The sequence below is a fragment of the Schistocerca piceifrons genome, chromosome 7, assembly GCF_021461385.2.
Source record: "Schistocerca piceifrons isolate TAMUIC-IGC-003096 chromosome 7, iqSchPice1.1, whole genome shotgun sequence".
In the NCBI taxonomy this organism is placed as follows: Eukaryota; Metazoa; Arthropoda; class Insecta; order Orthoptera; family Acrididae; genus Schistocerca; species Schistocerca piceifrons.
This window is the reverse complement of record NC_060144.1, coordinates 166,979,356-166,998,778: the sequence shown is the minus strand read 5'-3', so window position 1 is coordinate 166,998,778 and position 19,423 is coordinate 166,979,356. Positions and strand designations below refer to the sequence as shown.

Sequence of the window (19,423 nt, the reverse complement as noted above, 5' to 3'; positions counted from 1 at the left end):
GGCTAGTAGAAATCCTTGAGTAACAGAAGAGATACTGTATTTAATTGATGAAAGGAGAAAATACAAAAATGCAGTAAGTGAAGCAGGTAAAAAGGAATACAAACTTCTCAAAAATGAGATCGACAGGAAGTGCAAAATGGCTAAGCAGGGATGGCTAGAGGACAAATGTAAGGATGTAGAGGCTTATCTCACGAGGGTTAAGATAGATACAGCCCACAGGAAAATTAAAGAGACCTTTGGAGAAAAGAGAACCACATGCATGAATATCAAGCGCTCAGATGGAAACCCAGTTCTAAGCAAAGAAGGGAAAGCAGAAAGGTGGAAGGAGTATATAGAGGGTCTATACAGGGGCGATGTTCTTGAGGACAATATTATGGAAATGGAAGAGGAGGTAGATGAAGATGAAATAGGAGATATGTTACTGCGTGAAGAGTTTGACAGAGCACTGAAAGACCTAAGTCGAAGCAAGGCCCCGGGAGTAGACAACATTCCATTAGAACTACTGACAGCCTTGGGAGAGCCAGTCCTGACAAAACTCTTCCACCTGGTGAGCAAGATGAATGAGACAGGCGAAATTCCTTAAGACTTCAAGAAGAATATAATAATTCCAATCCCAAAGAAAGCAGGTGTCGACAGATGTAAAAATTACTGAACTATCAGTTTAATAAGTCACAGCTGCAAAATACCAAGGCGAACTATTTACAGACGAATGGAAAAACTGGTAGAAGCCGACCTTGGGGAAGATCAGTTTGGATTCCATAGAAATGTTGGAACACGTGAGGCAATATTGACCCTACGACTTAGAAGAAAGATTAAGGAAAGGCAAACCTACGTTTCTAGCATTTGTAGACTTAGAGAAGGCTTTTGACAATGTCGACTGGAATACTCTCTTTCTAATTCTGAAGGTGGCAGGGGTAAAATACAGGGAGCGAAAGTCTATTTACAATTTGTACAGAAAGCAGATGGCAGTTATAAGGGTCGAGAGACATGAAAGGGAAGCAGTGTTTAGGAAGGGAGTGAGACAGGGTTGTAGCCTATCCCTGATGCTATTCAATCTGTATATTGAGCAAGCAGTAAAGGAAACAAAATAAATATTCGGAGTAGGTATTAAAATTCATGGAGAAGAAATAAAAACTTTGAGGTTCACCGATGACATTGTAATTCTGTCAGAGACAGCAAAGGACTTGGAAGAGCAGTTGAATGGAATGGACAGTGTCTTGAAAGGAGGGTATAAGATGAACATCAACAAAAGCAAAACGAGGATAATGGAATGTAGTCGAATTAAGTCGGGCGATGCTGAGGGAATTAGAATAGGAAATGAGACACTGAAAGTAGTAAAGGAGTTTTGCTATTTTGGGAGCAAAATAACTGATGATGGTCGAAGTAGAGAGGATATAAAATGTAGACTGGCAATGGCAAGGAAACCGTTTCTGAAGAAGAGAAATTTGTTAACATCGAGTATAGATTTAAGCGTCAGGAAGTCGTTTCTGAAAGTATTTGTATGGAGTTTAGCCATGTATGGAAGTGAAACATGGACGATAAATAGTTTAGACAGGAAGAGAATAGAAGCTTTCGAAATGTGGTGCTACAGAAGAATGCTGAAGATTAGATGGATAGATCACATAACTAATGAGGAGGTATTGAATAGAATTGGGGAGAAGAGGAGTTTGTAGCACAACTTGACTAGAAGAAGGGATCGGTAGGTAGGACATGTTATGAGCCATCAAGGGATCACCAATTTAGTACTGGAGGGCAGCGTGGAGGGTAAAAATCGTAGAGGGAGACCAAGAGATGAATACACTAAGCAGATTCAGAAGGATGTAGGGTGCCGTAGGTACTGGGAGATGAAGAAGCTGGCACAGGATAGAGTAGCATGGAGAGCTGCATCAAACCGGACTCAGGACTGAGGACCACAACAACAACAACAACAACATTCCTCATTGTGGACACCCTCCTGCCATTGTTCCCATCTACTAGTAGCTGCAATCATCCTAGCTAGTTTCATATCCGTAACCTCAACCTTATTGATAAGGTAACCTGAGTCCGCCCAGCTTTCGGTCCCATACAACAAAGTTGGCCGAAAGATTGAACGGTGCACAGGTAACTTAGTCTCGGTACTGACTTCCTTCTTGCAGAAGAGAGTAGATCGTAGCTGAGCGCTCACTGCATTAGCTTTGCAACACCTCGATTCTAGTTCTTTCTCTATGTTGCCATCCTGTGAGAATATGCATCATAAGTATTTGAAAACGTCCACCGGTTCTAACTTTGTTCCTCCTATTGGGCGCTCAATACGTTTATATCTCTTTCCCACTGACATTACTTTCGTTTTGGAGATGCTACACTTCATACCATAGTCCTTACATTTCTGATCTAGCTCTGAAATATTACTTTGCAAACTTTCAATCGAATCTGCCATCACAACTAAGTCGTCCGCATATGCGAGACTGCTTGTTTTGTGTTCACATGTCGTAATGTTATCCGAACTGAACCCAAAACTGAAAATTATTCTTGATGGGCCAAGGTTCACTTGAAACGAAGAATTGATAGCCGGAGTTGACAACTATTTTGCAGGCCTGGAGGAAACTTATTTTCGAGATGGGATCAACGTACAGGAACATTGTTAGACCAAGTGCATTAATCTACAAGAAGACTACACTGATAAATAAATATATGTTCAGTGAAGTAAGTGCTTTTTTTCTGTTCCGTTCTGAGAACTTTTCAAACCATCCTCGTACTAACCGGCTAACGCTGTTTGTGGTTCGTGGTTCATGGTTAATAAATACCGGTTCAGGTTGCCTATGTAACGGCTTCCAGGGGGATAAGAATATGACTTTCAATATTTCATATAATTACTGAGCGAATTAAAAAAAATAAAAGCTGTCATAACGTACGCATTAAGAGGTGTAATCCCACGTTAAGGGTTTAACACAGTATGACAAGCATTACGGTTAGAAACTGTCTGTCTGTCTTGAGGCAAAGTTGCTCACGACTACGGTGAGAGTACGTGGTGACTTCAAACAGAACTTAAATGTGATTTCAAACCTTTATGAAATTTTTACGCGCTCACAAAAATGAAGGGAAGGAAACCAGTTTATCGCTTACTACATTTTCGCAATTCATCCCACACAACTTCAGCATCATGCACGACGTTTTAATTTATTGCTTCTTTACTGCTGCCTCTCTTCGTTACAAGTTTTTGCAGACATAATCAACATATACAACTTAACGTGCCTGCAAAGTTATTTCATTGTACAACACACTGCTCTGGAGATATGACATTGAGATGCATGGAAAGTTAGCTTCTGCTTAAAACGGAGGGGAGTCACCGAGAATATATTCATTCAGTGTTTCATAATTAGAGCACTCAGCGACCTCCAACGAACTTTAAATATAATATCAAACCTTTTCGAGACTTGTTCTCGCCAAGATGCTAAATGTCAAATATTTAACTAATTAACTCATTTTAAAGCAATCAGAAGTCCAAAGCTGTTTTGAGTTTGATTCTTTAAAGATTCGGGGGTCTACAGGTTAGTCACTTATACAGCAAAGGCCAGAAACGCATATCAACTGAATTTACATAAATTAACCCAGGCTGCACTGCATCGCTAAATGGGCAAGAATCCTAGTGTGTCTGTGCGGCAGTTAATGCGTTCTCTTTGTGAAAGGCACTTCCATCACCACAAGCACTGTTCGCTGTTTACTGAGAGACTAAATACACTGGCCTGGGAAGCTTAAGGAAGAAGTAACTTTCAACCGATATGTCATTATGAAGTAACGTACCGCGGTGAAAGTTGGACCATACATAGAAAGAACTAGTACTGTACTGTTACAGGAGGTAACTGATAGAAATACTCTGCGAGACGAATAGAAATGACACTTCTATTCAAAGACAATAATTCTGCCGATATATGATGGTCTCCTGAACACTGCAAAAGGCGGGACATGGTGGTTAACACGATGTGCGGTTATAACGAGCCGGCCGCGGTGGCCTAGCGTTTCTATGCGCTTCAGTCTGTAACCGCGCGACTACTATGATCGCAGGTTCGAATCCTGCCTCGGGAATGGATGAGTGTGATGTCCTTAGGTTAGTTAGCTTTAAGTAGTTCTACGTTCTAGGGGACTGATGACCTCAGATGTTAAGTCCCATTGTTTTCAGAGCGATTTGAGCCATTTGATTACAACGAACCGCAGTGCGTTCTCTGCAACGTACTCCCGTGCTGGCCACCAGTGTAGTAATGCGTTCTTGTGTGTAGAGGTTCTCATGCCTCCTCGAGCGCGGTTGACAACTGGTGCGTTCTGACGTACAGTACATGTTCTCACCGCATGCCTCACGTGCTCAGTGGGATTTAAGTCGAGGGAACGGGCAGTCCAGTCCATTCCCAGAACATCCACTAGTCGTGAGAGCTCGTCCAGCAGCGCTATTCGATGCGGTCGCACGCCCCGAAAAATACGGACATGGGGAAGGAGCACAGTGTCACAATAACGCTCACTTGTGAGTGCACTGTATTCAAATATTTGAAAGCCAGTACGTCGATGCCTCCCCACACCAAAACATCGGCACCACAAGAACCAACAAATTCGACAATGTTTTCTGATGTATTGCTCCCTCTCGCCATACGACGGCACTTCCCAGATTACTACTCGCACTGAACATGCTCTGATCTGAGAAGAGCGCCGGACCGCTCACTTCGTTGGTCCAGTCCCTACGCTCTTGGCAGTGCCCCAAACGGTGCGCCAATGTACAGGTGACTACGGAACACCACCTACTGGTCGTCGAGCATAGAGACCACACACACTTGCGGCCGCCTTGCCACTGTGCAGCGTAAGATTGCGTGCCCTTCAGTCTTGTGTCACTGTGCAGCGTGAGATAGCGCCTGTGGTTCGGAACTATCACAACGCTTCTGGAAACAATGTTGTGTCCAGCAGCAAACTGCTGAACAATACTCATCACACTTCGTCCTGCTTCCTGTTTCCCTATGATTCTCCTCCGTATGAAATGATCGAAATGTTTCCCCAGGCTATGTTCTAGTAAGGAGCACCACCACAGTTCACCATAACTGCTCGCTGATTGACAGATACTGTCTCTTCCTGCTCCTTTAACAGCCTCGTGTTTCAAGGACCAGCCCCCTTTGCCACTATAGTCACGCTGACGTCATGCAATGTGGCGTCCAGCTTTCTGTGGACGGCAGAGAGACCTTTGACAACAAGTTCCCGCCCTTCCATTCATTTCCACCAAGCCGATAATATGTTGTATCACTTTATCAATCTCCTTAAGTTTTGCGGAGCAGTAGGCAAAACTATCTCCATTCTACTTACCCTACTTTAAAGATGTGACTGACTTCGTACTTCTCATCATTCCAGCCACTTGAGTAGAAACTTGTGGTCAAAAATATCATTCGTCTCGAACAGATACACGAGTGAATCTTTCATGCATTTATCATTGTCTGATATATGAGCGACTGCTAGGGTAAGGAAAATTAGCGAGTGCCCGCGTGTTGTGTTTGCAGGTGGGCAGAAGGCGGCGCAGCAGCAGCAGCAGCAGCAGCTGCAGACGCCTCTTTACCAACACGGGCTGTACACGGGTCCCTACTTCGACACCAGCACGGCCACCAACGTGTCTGCGCAGCTCGGAACGCACGCCTACCTGCCCTGCCGCGTCAAACAGCTGGGGAACAAGTCTGTAAGTATTAATTGTAACCATACTACATGCTCTGTTCTTTTTAGTAACACATAGCGTTACTCTTTATTACGAGTGTCTGGTCGCGCGTGTTAAGCCGCATGAGCTTACGGTGATTTAGCGGATATTTTTTCAAAGTATTTTCATTGGGGGAATGCAGTGGAGAAGCTAGTGGGCATTCTAGCGAGTTCCTCTCTTGGAAATACAAAATTTGTAAGAGAAATAAGGCGACAGAGATGCAGGAGGAGGATATATTCATACAGTTGCACTTTGCGTATAACCAGTAGATTTGACCAACTGTCAGAGCTGAGTGGAGAGGAGCCTCTTGCAGCTTTTGGTGTTGGAAACAAGCAGCAATTCTCGGTAGTTAGGGATCCTAAGTCAGCTGTAAATTCTAACAGAAAGAAGAAAGTTCTGTTGCTAGGTAGTTTGCAAGCCAGAGGTGTGGGCTATCAGTTGCAGGAAGTGTTGGGGAGTGAGTACAAGGTCACCAGCATTGTGAAGCCTAGTGTAGGGATGATTCCAGTGAATGCTGTCATAGGGGTGTTATGTAGGAATTTTACGAAAGAGGATCAGGGAGGGACGGTGAGTGGAGCTAGGAATAGTCTGGGTAATGACGGGGAGTAATAATGCAGATGGTGATGTGGTAAAGATTGCTACTCAGACTGGTGGCATTAATGTGCACTTCGAGCAACTGTTTTAGCGTCATGATCGGCCTCATCTTACGTTACCCGTGTTAACATGGGGCTGAAGAAGGTACTGATGGCGGTATGGGGAGTCTGGCAAATCTTACAGGTGACAGTGTAGTGAGCAGTGGTGGGATCACTCATGGAAAAATTCCTGTAGTAGTTGGTGTTACAACTGCACTTTTTTTTTTAGACTGAAGTCAGCTGATACATATTCCTGCTTACAGACTGTCCCTCTAACAAAGGAATCACCTTCAGACGGAGTCAGGCATCCAAGTAGTAAAGGAATTAGCATATTTCATCAAAGTATAAGATGTATTAGAGATAAAGTTAGTGAACTGCTTACAGATGTTGGATCTGACATTATTGGTATATCGAAGCACCGCTTCAATTATTTTACAGTTCAGAGGCTTAATTTACCAGTATACAGATAAGCTGGCGGTTTATCAAGGAGTTCATGTAGAGTGGGGGAGTGGCCATTGTGTAAAAGCAGTATTCCATTTGAGTCCGTAACATATTATGACATTGCACTGAAAAGACATTTGAATGTGGAGCGGGGGCAGCTGAATTTAGTGAAACTAAATTTCTAATTGTTGTTGTTTATAGGTCCCCTAACTATGACTTCAGTGCATTTCCGCTCAAGTTAGAGAAGGTTCTTGGTCCACTTTATAGTAAGTACCAAAAACTAGTTAGATGTGGGACTCCAATATTAATTTTGTATTTGACTGTGCAAGAAAACGCATGTTGGAAGATCTCCTAAATTCATATGATCTGATGCCGACTGTGTTTTTCCAACCAGGATACAGGGGGACAGTAGCGCACCCGTAGACAATGTTTTGTTCAGTCTTCATTAGTAGACAGGCATTCCGGTAGTAAATGGGGTGAATGGCCTTTCAGACCATGTTACACACATTTCAACAGAAAAAGGTTTTAGTACTCAACCAAATGTTACATATAATTGCAAACTATGTAGAAAAGCTGATCCAACGGCAATAGACAGTTTTTTAAACCTCGTTAAGGAACAAGCGTGGCGGGATGTTTATAGTACCGATAACACAGATGACAAATGTAATGCTTTCCTTAACACATTTCTCATGCTCTTTGAAAGATGATTTTCATTAGAATGTTCCATAAAGGATATTAGCAGTAAAAGGTAGCCTGGCTGGCTGACTGACTAACGGAATAAGGATATCATGTAGAACAATGTTAAAACTATATCAAAATATTATCAGTACGAGTACTCGCAATCAGTTACAGATGCTTCTAAAATGTTTTTGCTTCCAGATGACAGTAGTTTGCTAGTAAAGGATGTTGTGTGCAACACTGACTATTTCAAATAGTGCAGTTCCTGACATAAGCTCAAGGAAAATTAGAAATTTGTGGTAAGATCGCATGGGACCAAACTACTGAGGTCATCAGTCCATAAGCTTACACACTATTTAACCTAACTTAAACTAACTTACGCTAAGGAAACATAACACCAATGCCCAAGGGAGGACTGTAACCTCCGACGGGAGGAGCCACGCGAACCGTGACAAGGTGCCTATGATCGCGCGGCTACCCCGCGCGGTACAAGTTCATGGCTTGTAGAAAATAAAAAACTCTAAATTACAGTAAGACTCAGGTTTTACAGTTGCTAACACACAATTCAACGAAACCCAACAGTTATAATTTCACTGAATGGTCGTATGATTAGTAAAACAGTGCAGTTCAAATTTCTAGGGGTTCAGAACGATAATAAACCGTAGCGGGAAGCCCACGTTTAGGATATTGTTCAAAGTCTTAATGCTGCCATTTTTACTATTCGAACGCTGTCTGAAGTGAGTGAGAGCTCGACCGGAAAGTAGTTTAGTTCGTTTATTTTCGTGCGCATATTACGTATGGTATTATATTTTCGGGTACCTCTTCCCATGCCCAAAGATATTTTGGGCTCAGACCTCTCTTTATTAGTATAAGTATTCCGAAACTGGCCTCTCAATATATATATAATCTTTACTGTCGTATCTTGTTAATAATATCAGCTTAATCTCAAGAATTAGCAGATTTCACTTAGTTGATATTAGGCAGAAATCCAATCCGCATTTGGATCGCACTTCCTTCACTCTTGTGCAGAAAGATGTGCAGTGTACTGTTGCGTCCATTTTCAATAAGCTACCATAAGAGGTTCGCCGATGACATTGTAATTCTGTCAGAGACAGCAAAGGACTTGGAAGAGCAGTTGAATGGAATGGACAGTGTCTTGAAAGGAGGATATAAGATGAACATCAACAAAAGCAAAACAAGGATAATGGAATGTAGTCTAATTAATTCGGGTGATGCTGAGGGAATTAGATTAGGAAATGAGGCACTTAAAGTAGTAAAGGAGTTTTGCTATTTGGGGAGCAAAATAACTGATGATGGTCGAAGTAGAGAGGATATAAAATGTAGGCTGGCAATGGCAAGGAAAGCGTTTCTGAAGAAGAGAAATTTGTTAACATCCAGTATAGATTTAAGTGTCAGGAAGTCATTTCTGAAAGTATTCGTATGGAGTGTAGCCATGTATGGAAGTGAAACATGGACGATAAATAGTTTGGACAAGAAGAGAATAGAAGCTTTCGAAATGTGGTGCTACAGAAGAATGCTGAAGATTAGATGGGTAGATCACATAACTAATGAGGAAGTATTGAATAGGATTGGGGAGAAGAGAAGTTTGTGGCACAACTTGACCAGAAGAAGGGATCGGTTGGTAGGACATGTTCTGAGGCATCAAGGGATCACCAATTTAGTATTGGAGGGCAGCGTGGAGGGTAAAAATCGTAGAGGGAGACCAAGAGATGAATACACTAAGCAGATTCAGAAGGATGTAGGTTGCAGTAGGTACTGGGAGATGAAAAAGCTTGCACAGGATAGAGTAGCATGGAGAGCTGCATCAAACCAGTCTCAGGACTGAAGACCACAACAACAACAACCATAAGAATTCCAAAATCTCAGGAGTAATCCACACGTTTTCAAATTGAAACTGGAGGGTTACCTCATGGGTTACTCCTTCTATTCCGTCGAGGAGTTCCTTGAAAAATTAAGCTGATTCCTGTATTATATTGTTCACTGCATTTATATAAACTTATAGCTGGCCTTTTATTGGTTTCCCAAACATTTTATTTTATCTGTTATTACTTTTATGTTGTAATTTCATGTACTGACACGTTTCGTGACCTTGGAGATTTGCTTCTTAATTTGGACCTACGAAACTATACGTTTAAAATAAAATAAAAAATAAATACAGAATGACTGTCCCTTAACCTCTCCTGTGTTACAACAGATGGCGTGTTACAGATCCGATTTGTTATGGGAATGCATTACATTCGAGGTGCCTTGTAGCTTTCACCGACCTGAGTGAAATGCATAGAGTTTTAATGATTTGAACAACTTAGAATCTTCTGAAGATGCCTCTTGTGCAGACAGCAGCACTTAGGTCGTATGGGCTGCTATTAACTGGTAGCGAGGAATTGATGTCATCTAATTAGTTAGTTCATTCACTTCTTTGTCAGGGATGCCACTCGTATTGATTTTAGCAGAACACTAGAAACTGCAACTTCCAAGCATTATTCACTACTTTACCAAGCCACAAGATATGAACATATTTACAAACTTTATCTTGCGGAACCAGTAACTGATTACGTGTTATGGATTCTTAAACTGTTGCGGACTCATTATTTCTGCACAAAAAGGAGATGTGACCAGTCGCACCAAACCACACATCTGTTCCCTGTGACTGGCACTTCCTATCTGAGTAACATTTTACTGAATGTGCCTAAAACTGAAACATAACTGTCCGAGTCCGACAATTCGTCTGTCCACCATGACTATGCCATTTGATCTAAAATGTTAATGAATTTAGAGGAAATTGAAACATAACTGTTCTCGCTAGACAACATGTCTGTCTATCATAACTACCTCATCGAATCTGATTTGTCAGTGGGGCTACTTCGCTTGGGAGGCCGCTTTAGCCGGAGTTCCGAAGATACCCGAACTGCCTTTTCATTTAGCTTTTTTTTTTTAGTTGTGAGAGTAATTCTGACCTTGGAACCAAATAGACCATAACTTGGTATTTAGAGACTTATTTCAGAACGCTAAGCAAGTGTAATGGCTCCCAATTAAAATATTAATGAAAGAAAGTTAGCATTTCGGCTCACTGCCTCCGAACATAGCAGCCAGTCATACTGGTAGGATTCGATTCCTCCGTCTTTTCCACGAGAACTGTGTCAGCTGCTTCTGGTACCTCACACCACTGATTGTGTCATATCAGTATTGCTTTCACCTTTATTACTTTGAGAAACGAATTTTGTTGCTAAAACCAGAAATATCATACTTTCCCCTCATTCTGAGATTTCCAGAAATTGAAGTGTTCGCCAAGCAATACTCAAATTGGAAAATATGAAGCTTCATAAATTTTGAATAAAGTTAAAGGTGAATGTCTCTCAATAGCTATGCTATCCCATTAATGTGATACCTGGATTTTGATATAAAATTGTTTACCATGAATCATTAATTACCACAATAATTTTGTAGTAGGAGAATATTGTCCTTAATATGTATCCATACTATTGTACATTAAATAATTCAAAATTAGACATGTATCCTAATAATAATATTAGTCCCTTCTGAACTGCATTTTATAAAACCATTAATAATAGTTATGCCATTAGCATTTTCTACTCTTTTAAGTTGGGGCAGCGTATTAGTAACCTGTTACTTGATTACATCTAGAAATATACATGTTACGAAAAAATCATTATAAGGAAAATTTTTACAAGAATTACTCTGCTCTCAGTACACTGCCGTCCTTTAAATACATCGTAGCACATTTCTGAATCATACAAACTTTCACTTAACGTAAGAATAAAAAATCTTTATGCACATTTGATATTGACGTGCAGACAAAGTATCAAATTTGCAATGACACTACTGCGATAAACAGATGCATACAATCCACTATAGCAACACATAAGCTCGATTAAGTTCAATGACGTGTTGTTACATTCAGATTAACATAAAAATTGCCTAACCGGTCCATGTATCACTAACTGTCATTTCATCCTCCCTTTTCCAACGTCAGCATACAGGATTTGAACAATTTCATTCACCACTACAAAATAGCTTAAATTAGTTTCTTAATAAATCTAAGCAAAAAGCTGAAACCCATACATCATTTTTACCCATGAATGTGAACAATTAGAAATGCGAATTACTATCATAATTTTCTTAATGCATGGCCATTAAACACCTAAACACTTTCGCTGTGTGTTTACTACAAGGCCATTGCTACCGCTCGTAACACTCTCCAAACGTTCTTGCTCATTAGTAACTACCTGTCGCTAGTGAACCGCTGTATCGATGACTCACGCTGCTATCCAGCGTGTCTCTCTCGTGATTTAACTTGACAGGCGGCGAGATGCATGTCAGATGATTTATTCAGCAGCATTATTCGACTGCTTCACCCGTTATTTCAAAAGTATCTTTAAGTACTTATGTTCCCAAATAACTTCATAATTAGTGTTACGTTTATCGAATATCATCTCAAATATTCACTATTTACTCTTTAGTTTTGATCAAAACATTACTTTGCTTTATGTTACACATACGATTGCGATTCAGAGATAGATTGAAAGGACACCAGTGACGCTTTGTTTCCTTTAAATAGAGACCAACACTCAGCTATAATCACATTGTTTCATTCAACGGTATGAGTTTAGTAACATTTGCTATTCGCGTGTTATTGTTGTCGTTGTCATCATTGTCAGTGGAACTAATTTGTTGTGTATATTGTGTACCTGTTTGCCAACGTTTAGTATAATATTCAACTTGGAGCTGATTATGTTTCTTATAATTATACATTTGTCTGATTTTCCACTTGTTTTGGTAAAGTGCGTAATGTTACACGTCTCTTCATCTCATGCGGCCCCATATCTAATTTAGTGTTACCATGTTTGCGTCTCTGGAGAGCTGCTAATAACTCTTGCTGTGCCTTACATATGTCATTATTCTCATTAACATGTGTCTACGTCATCGCATTTCGTGGACAACTGGTGGAAACCAGTTCGCCTACAAACATTATTTGTCTTCCAGTAAATAATTAATCGCCTTACCTGTCGCAATATGTATATCGATATCATAGACCATTGTCCGACGTCGCCTTATTCACCTAATATACCGTAAGTAATTGGTCGACTTGCCAGTCGTCTAGTAATTTTCCTCTCTTCACAGTTGACATCACTTACATGGCCAATCCTTGCTTATAATCGTATAATTAGTTATTTCCGCGCAAACCACTTAAGCTGTTTAATCCATAGTCTAAGCATAACGTTTATCAATTTAGCCAGACACAGCCTTCATTTATTTCTTATCTCGAGACAACATACGAGCTGTGGCTTCGTCTCGCCGCATAATTCCCCGTCTTAATTCGTTCCTACGCACTTACTTGGTGTAGTGGAGTCCTCCTCTGCTTCTTATTCACATTATTACGCACTTAATCTTATTATTCATCTATTCCATCACAATAGTCCTACCATTTTTCCACTGCACTATTGAATGTCGATGCTTGTTATTTGACTTAAATACAGTACGAGTTTTCCTTAATGCAACCTTGTATTGTGTTCTCTTGTCTTCTTATCTATGGTTCCTCATATTAAGCCTATATACGTACTGTCAATCTTCTTTTGTTTATCTTCACCCTGTTTTTCAGATGTATATTCTGCTGGATTACTTGTTATCACGTATTTGTTGTTTATTTGTTTGATGTCATAACCAGTATATAGTGTTTTTGTCCTAGCTTTTAGCTCTTTTTGTGGCGAAGATGGCTGAATATGACGGATTTAGCACACAATAATCAAAGTGAAAGAACTAATGCCATCACATAACTATGGTACCTTGTAATCGTCAATAACATGACTAAGCAAAGAGTGGAGTTGCCACCTAAGGTATTTCGCGTCGTAGCATTTGATAGTGAAGAAGGTTAAAGGTGAAAAATTTTGTTCACAATGAGTGAAGTGGAAAAAGTAACAGCAAGAATGAATATGAAGTAATGCCATTATATAACTTTGGTACCTTGTAATCGTCAGTAACATGGCTACGCAAAGACTGCTATCGACTACTGAGCTATTTATTCATAACACTTTTTGTTGTCCACAGTACTGTAAATTCCTTTACTTACTCTTACCTTTATGTTGATTACCTCCATTTCTTTCGGTTACGCTATTCTAATTGTTCTGTATGGACCCTCCTACGTTTCATAGTATTTTCTGATATCTGACATTCTCTTGGAAGATTGTAGTCTTGATCTTATCAGTACTATTTCATCAGTGGGATATGTCTTTTTCTTCAATTGGTTATTGCATTTATACTTGCTTTTCTTTGATTCTTCCTAATGTTAAATCCCTCTTTTCATTAACAGATATCTCTTCTCTTGTGGGAAACGTATCAGTTGTTCAACAGTACTAGGTACTCTTTCTCCCGTTAACAACTCCTGTGGCGGTATTTCCGTGGAAGATTGACCCAATCCATCTCATTATTTTCTTAAATTCTTCCAAGTAATCTACTCATATAAGATGATACTTGCAATCTATTGTGACGTGGGCAAAAGGCCACAGTGTTCAACGCAAACCTTCTCCGTTATATTTGCTGAGTCCATACCATGCATTTCCGCTTTCCTACTCGAATTCAGTACATTGGTCTTTTAGCATATACAACTGAATTTTAGAATCTCTTGGCCTTCCCGTTTATGTTATTAAAATAACAGTTCTGTTTGAATGAATGCATTCAAGCTTAGGACCCGAAGTTTTTGTAAAACCACGATCAGTTTCTGCAGTGGAAAACTTAGTAGCAAAATGATGCGAGACGGACTCTGCTGTGAATAAACACAGTAATATACATTGAATGTACCAATATCATTTTCCCTCTTATTTCTAAAATCTGAATTTCTTTTTCTTTTCTTGATGTCCAGCGATAATTTATTCTTTATTTACGGAATATAAAGTCCCATACGGTTTTGTTTGGTTTCTCTACTCTGAGCTCTCGTATTTTATGTATCATCTGGATGTTTTTGCCATGCGAAAGAATTACCATGTGAGCATCCAGATCTAATTTTTCCGTGATTGCCCTACATTGTTTAGTTAGTATTGTGATCCCTCCTTTCAAGAAGCATGGCCAATTTCCTTCCCCATCTTCCACAAACAAAGGCTATGCTCCGCCTCTAATGCGTTCAAAATCAGTGGCGCGTTCAACCTCAACCTTCTTTCCTTCTGTCACCCACAAAGAGAATGTCTTCCATGTGCCAAGAACTGTCTGAAAAGTCACTAACAAATCTAAAGAACAATAATGATGCTAAGATTGAAGGAACGCTTAAGTTAACGTATTTTAGATCTGATGTTTTATTAATAACGCCGTTTTCAGTCTAAACTAAAGAGCGTGCAGGCGAGTCGACACTCTCCCTGTACCACTATGGGACAAGGAGCAACTACTGGCTGTCATGAATTTCTACAGGACTTTCCACAGTGCCTTTTAACATGTGGGCGACATAGAGCTCAGACTCGCACGGGAGTGTTTATTTTCATCTTAATGTACATTTCATGCAAACAGAGGAGTACACTCGTATACGCAGGAGAGGATATGCAAGGGAGGGGAAGAGGTATTGCAGCGTAGCGGACGAAGAAAGCGGTTAGAAGTTGCACGAGTATAGATAAGAAAATGTAAGCCATGACAAATGTACAATTTTCCAGTAACTTTTGTAAGCTAAATACATTACCCATGTAAGATCTCCCCTTGCTGAATCCACATTGTTCTTCAATTGAAAAAGAGGTTGTTGTTTACTATTTTAGCATATATTTTATGCTAATTCGGGAGAAGTATTCCAAGGTATTATTACGAGAACGTCTGTTACCTATCTCGAAAAGTTATATCATTAGCTTATTCTCATACTTCCTGTATGATATTCCTTTCCCAACAAAGCTTACTTCAATGCAAATAAATCCTGCCAGGTAAAATAAATGCACAAATAAATAAATAAAAAATAAATAAATAAATTTAAGGAACATTTCACTATATTTCAGCACCTACTAATTCATTTTATCTAGTCCTGGGGCTTTCCTATTTGTAACTATTTGTAAGGACTGCAGTGTTACATTAAGTTACTCTGTATCTATAGGGTCAATTCCTGCAGCACAGTCATCTATGCTTTGGCCTTGTTGAATCTCTATGTGGCTTTCATTACACCCAAAGTTCTTTATAATGCTTGATCAATTAAGATGTCTCATTATATTATAAGCCATCTCATGAGTACCATTGTCATCGTCTTCTATCCCAGAATTCTTGCCTCAGTTTCCTTGTTACTGACATAACATTATTTCTACATCTTTCATACTCTTACTCATTTTCTGTGTTCCGATTCTACATCACATTTAGATAAGCTACTCGTTTTTTCTGACAGTTTCCTCCGAAAATTCTCCATTCCGTATTATCAGCCCCGACTTTCTCCTGAATTTCTTTTTATGCTAGACAGCAACAGCTGCTGTTTACTTCATGGCCAAAGTTATATTTTGTCATGCTTTACTAATGTCATTAATTATTGGGATCTCAACCAAACATCGCTGTAACCGCCTCTGGTAAATGTATTTCATTCCTTCCTCTTGTAAAAATATATTTTATAGACCGCTTCATACTTCTGCATTGTCATATTCTACCTTTTCCTCATGTCAGCAAGTATGCTAATTACTCTGTTGGTCAGATAATGATCTATATGTAAGTCACATCCTGTGTGTAATCTGCGATCAACTACATCCAGTATCAATACTTTATTAACTATTACACAGTCAATAATTGACAGATATACTTTTGCAGGCCATAAATATTTATGGATGTTCTCCCTACATACATAGTAATTATTAATTATCTGTAGGCTTCAAATTCCATCAACAGTTTAGTATTTTCATGCAGCATGGTTCCACCCTACTATCTAGCTAGTTCTCTGATTATTTTGTTCCCTAAACAAGCATTCAGATCACGAGCCACAATAATGAAATCGCTTTTGCTTATCTTAGTTAACACGGATTGAAGAATTTCTAAACATCGTACTGTTTCTTCATGTTTGGTCTCTTGTGGAGCATACAAGGCTGTTAAGTTGATTTTGATCTCCCCATTTTAGTCTAAGCATTAAAATTCTTTCATTTATTACGGTGTAGCTTTCTGTTTTATGCTTACATTATTAGCAATTAATACTGCCACCTGTGCAGCAGTTCTTTTCTTTTGTGGAACTCCACTATAAATACTTCAGTATTTACTGCTCTAAGAGAGTCGCCTTCACTACGTCTAGGTGTCTTTCCTTCGTCATCAGAGCCTCTTCAGCCGGTTTTCTGGGTTCTTAATACGTCTTTTGTTGGAGTGATAATGTAAGAAATTGGGAGGTTCTCTGCAGAATCACTGAGGACAGGAATACATAGAAGAACCCGACAATAAGAAGGGCGAGGATGATAAGACATCTGAAAATATCAGGGATAACTTTCATAACACTATAAGGAGCTGCTGAGGGTAAAAACTGTAGAAGAAAGCAGAGCTTCGAATACATCCAGCAAGTAAGTGCCGTCGTAGGGCTTAAGTGCTACTCTAAGATGAAAAGGTTTGCACAGCAGACAAATTCCAGGAGGGCTGCATCACACAAGTCAGAAGACTGTTGACTCAAGAAAAACGAGCGGAGGCTGGATTCTGAGATGTCGAAATGAAGTGAAATCAGACCATCTGAATTCTTGAAAGGTTTAAATGCAACTGAATCATTATAACAACTAAACCGTAGCCAATAATAAGTGAAAAGCAATTTACTTCTACTAGGACAAATAAAAAGCTCAGCCTTTGGTACAACAGATCTTTAGAGCGTCTAGTTTCCTCTGTAAAGTAGTTGTAATTCAGTTTTTTACTTATAAAGAAGAACAATAATAATTTATATACGAAAGGTCTCTAAATAACACTACATGTGCTATAATTCATACCGATGTGCTTTCTCAGCAGCGTATACAAGCGATTGACAAAAAATCTGTTAGATTTTGTTGTAATGTTACACTGTTTGTACATCAAGAGTTGTACAAGAGGCAGAATACTTAGTCCCACGAACAGTCACTCAATAAGTATATTCATCACTGTAATTCTGAGAAGCAGTACGAAAGTTTCATATAACTATTCCTCCGTAAGAGGAGTTCCAACTTAGTGCAACGCAATATTCGCTACAGCGGTGCTTGTTAAAGTGGACAGCAAAATCGGAGGGTAACCAGTATTTTAAAAACATGTGTCCTGCTTGGCGGTAGCTGACAGACATAGCGGTGCGGTGAGGTGCAGGAAACAGAAAGAGGAAAATATGGAAAGAGGAAAGTATGGCAGATATTTAAACGCTTTTCAGACGCTTTTATTGTCATCTACTGCATTAGAGACTGTGTGATAGACGACCAGGTACCCATCGTTTCAACACAGCCCTGAAGAGTGTCACAGTCAACACATTTTCGCAGAACAGCCTGATGCTTCAGTTTCCCTGTTCCTAGAACAATGATATCTGGTCTACTTCGTCATGCCACAGGGGTAAAGCTGCTGTTGAACTTGTCATTCGACCTTGGAAATAAGTCTAAAATCAATCAAAACAAGGCGACTGCAGACATGCGATTGAAGTGATAAAGTTTTGTGCAACACAAAGGGGTATCCATTGAATGCACGGACGTCTGAAACTAAATTATTCATGTCGTACCATGTGAAATGGAGCGGCAATTGAAAATATACTCCAAGATACACAGGCAGTACGATTCTTGTGGGCCAAACGTCTAAACTGCACACACATTCAAGGTGAAATTTTGACGATGTTCTGATCTAATGGAATGTCGCGACTGGCCGTAGTGAAATGGTACCAACCGTTTAACAAGGGCTGCCCAGTCGTGGGAAATGCTGATCAGGACGCACAGATTTGCAACATGCGATTTTTATCTCTTCGGCAAGCCAAAATAATTTCTAGCAGTAGTAGCAGTAGTAGTAGCTGTAGTAGGTATTCTGCCTTATAACAGGTCATGTCATGGGTTAAGCCTCTTCCACTTTTGTCTGTCCATAGCCATTTTCATTTCTGAATATTTGTCTCCTTATATATTGCCCAGCATTTGATATCTTCTTTTTCCTCTTCCTCTGTTTGCCTCCATCATTCCTTCTACTTTTTCCTTCAATAAACAGTCCCTCCTAAAACAATGTTCAATCCAGTTCCGTTTTCTTTCTCTAATGACCTTCAGCATGTTTGTTTCTTCTCCAACTCTTCTTAATATTTCTTCATTTTCTTACTCGGTCTTCCCTTTTTCCATGCTTCTCCATATACACATCTCTAGTGCCTCCAATCTTCTTTCATCTTCCTTTTTCAATGTCCAGGTCTCGGCACCATACAGTGTCACGTACCAGATGTAACACTTGGCAAGTCTTTTCCTCAAATCTTTGTTTAGTGGTCCGCAAAGTAATTTCTGTTTCCCCTTGGATCCAACTTTTGCCATTGCAATTCTTTTCCTAATTTCTATTTAGTAATGTATATCATCCATTACTAAACTTCCCAAGTAACTGAAGTTATTCACTTGCTGTATTTCCTCTCCCCCCTATTTTCAAAAGACATTTTCTTCCCTTTCGTCCAATTACCATGCGTTTCGTCCTCTTCTTGTTAATCTTCATTCCATATTCTTCTGATTGTGTGTTTAGATCATGTAACATTTGTTCCGCACTCTTTGCCATCACAACCATGTCTTCAGCAAATCTTGTACACTCCATTCTCCGATGTCCTATACAAACTCTTCTCCTTCCTTCAAAACTTTCATTAATAATTTCCTCCAGGTAGATATTGAACAGTGTTGTTGACAAACCACAGCCTTGTTGTACACCTCTTCCCAGTTTAATTTTTGCACTCATCACACCTCCTATTCTTACTCTTTCTCTCTGCTTCAGATATAGATTTCTAATTAGCCGTCTATCCCTCCAGCCAACTCCATGTTTCCTTAGGATTTCCATCAGTATGTCCCATCTGGAACTG

At 39.8% G+C, this 19,423-nt stretch overlaps 1 protein-coding gene across 1 annotated transcript in view; it reads left to right on the top strand.

Annotated features, from left to right (window-relative positions):
* The window catches only part of LOC124805526 (hemicentin-2-like), a 179,246-nt gene that overhangs the window by 49,085 nt on the left and 110,738 nt on the right, over window positions 1–19,423 (top strand). The window contains exon 2 of the mRNA XM_047266094.1: window positions 5,508–5,680. Within this exon, the coding sequence (XP_047122050.1) occupies window positions 5,508–5,680 (173 nt within the window). The remainder of the gene's footprint in view (window positions 1–5,507; window positions 5,681–19,423) is intronic.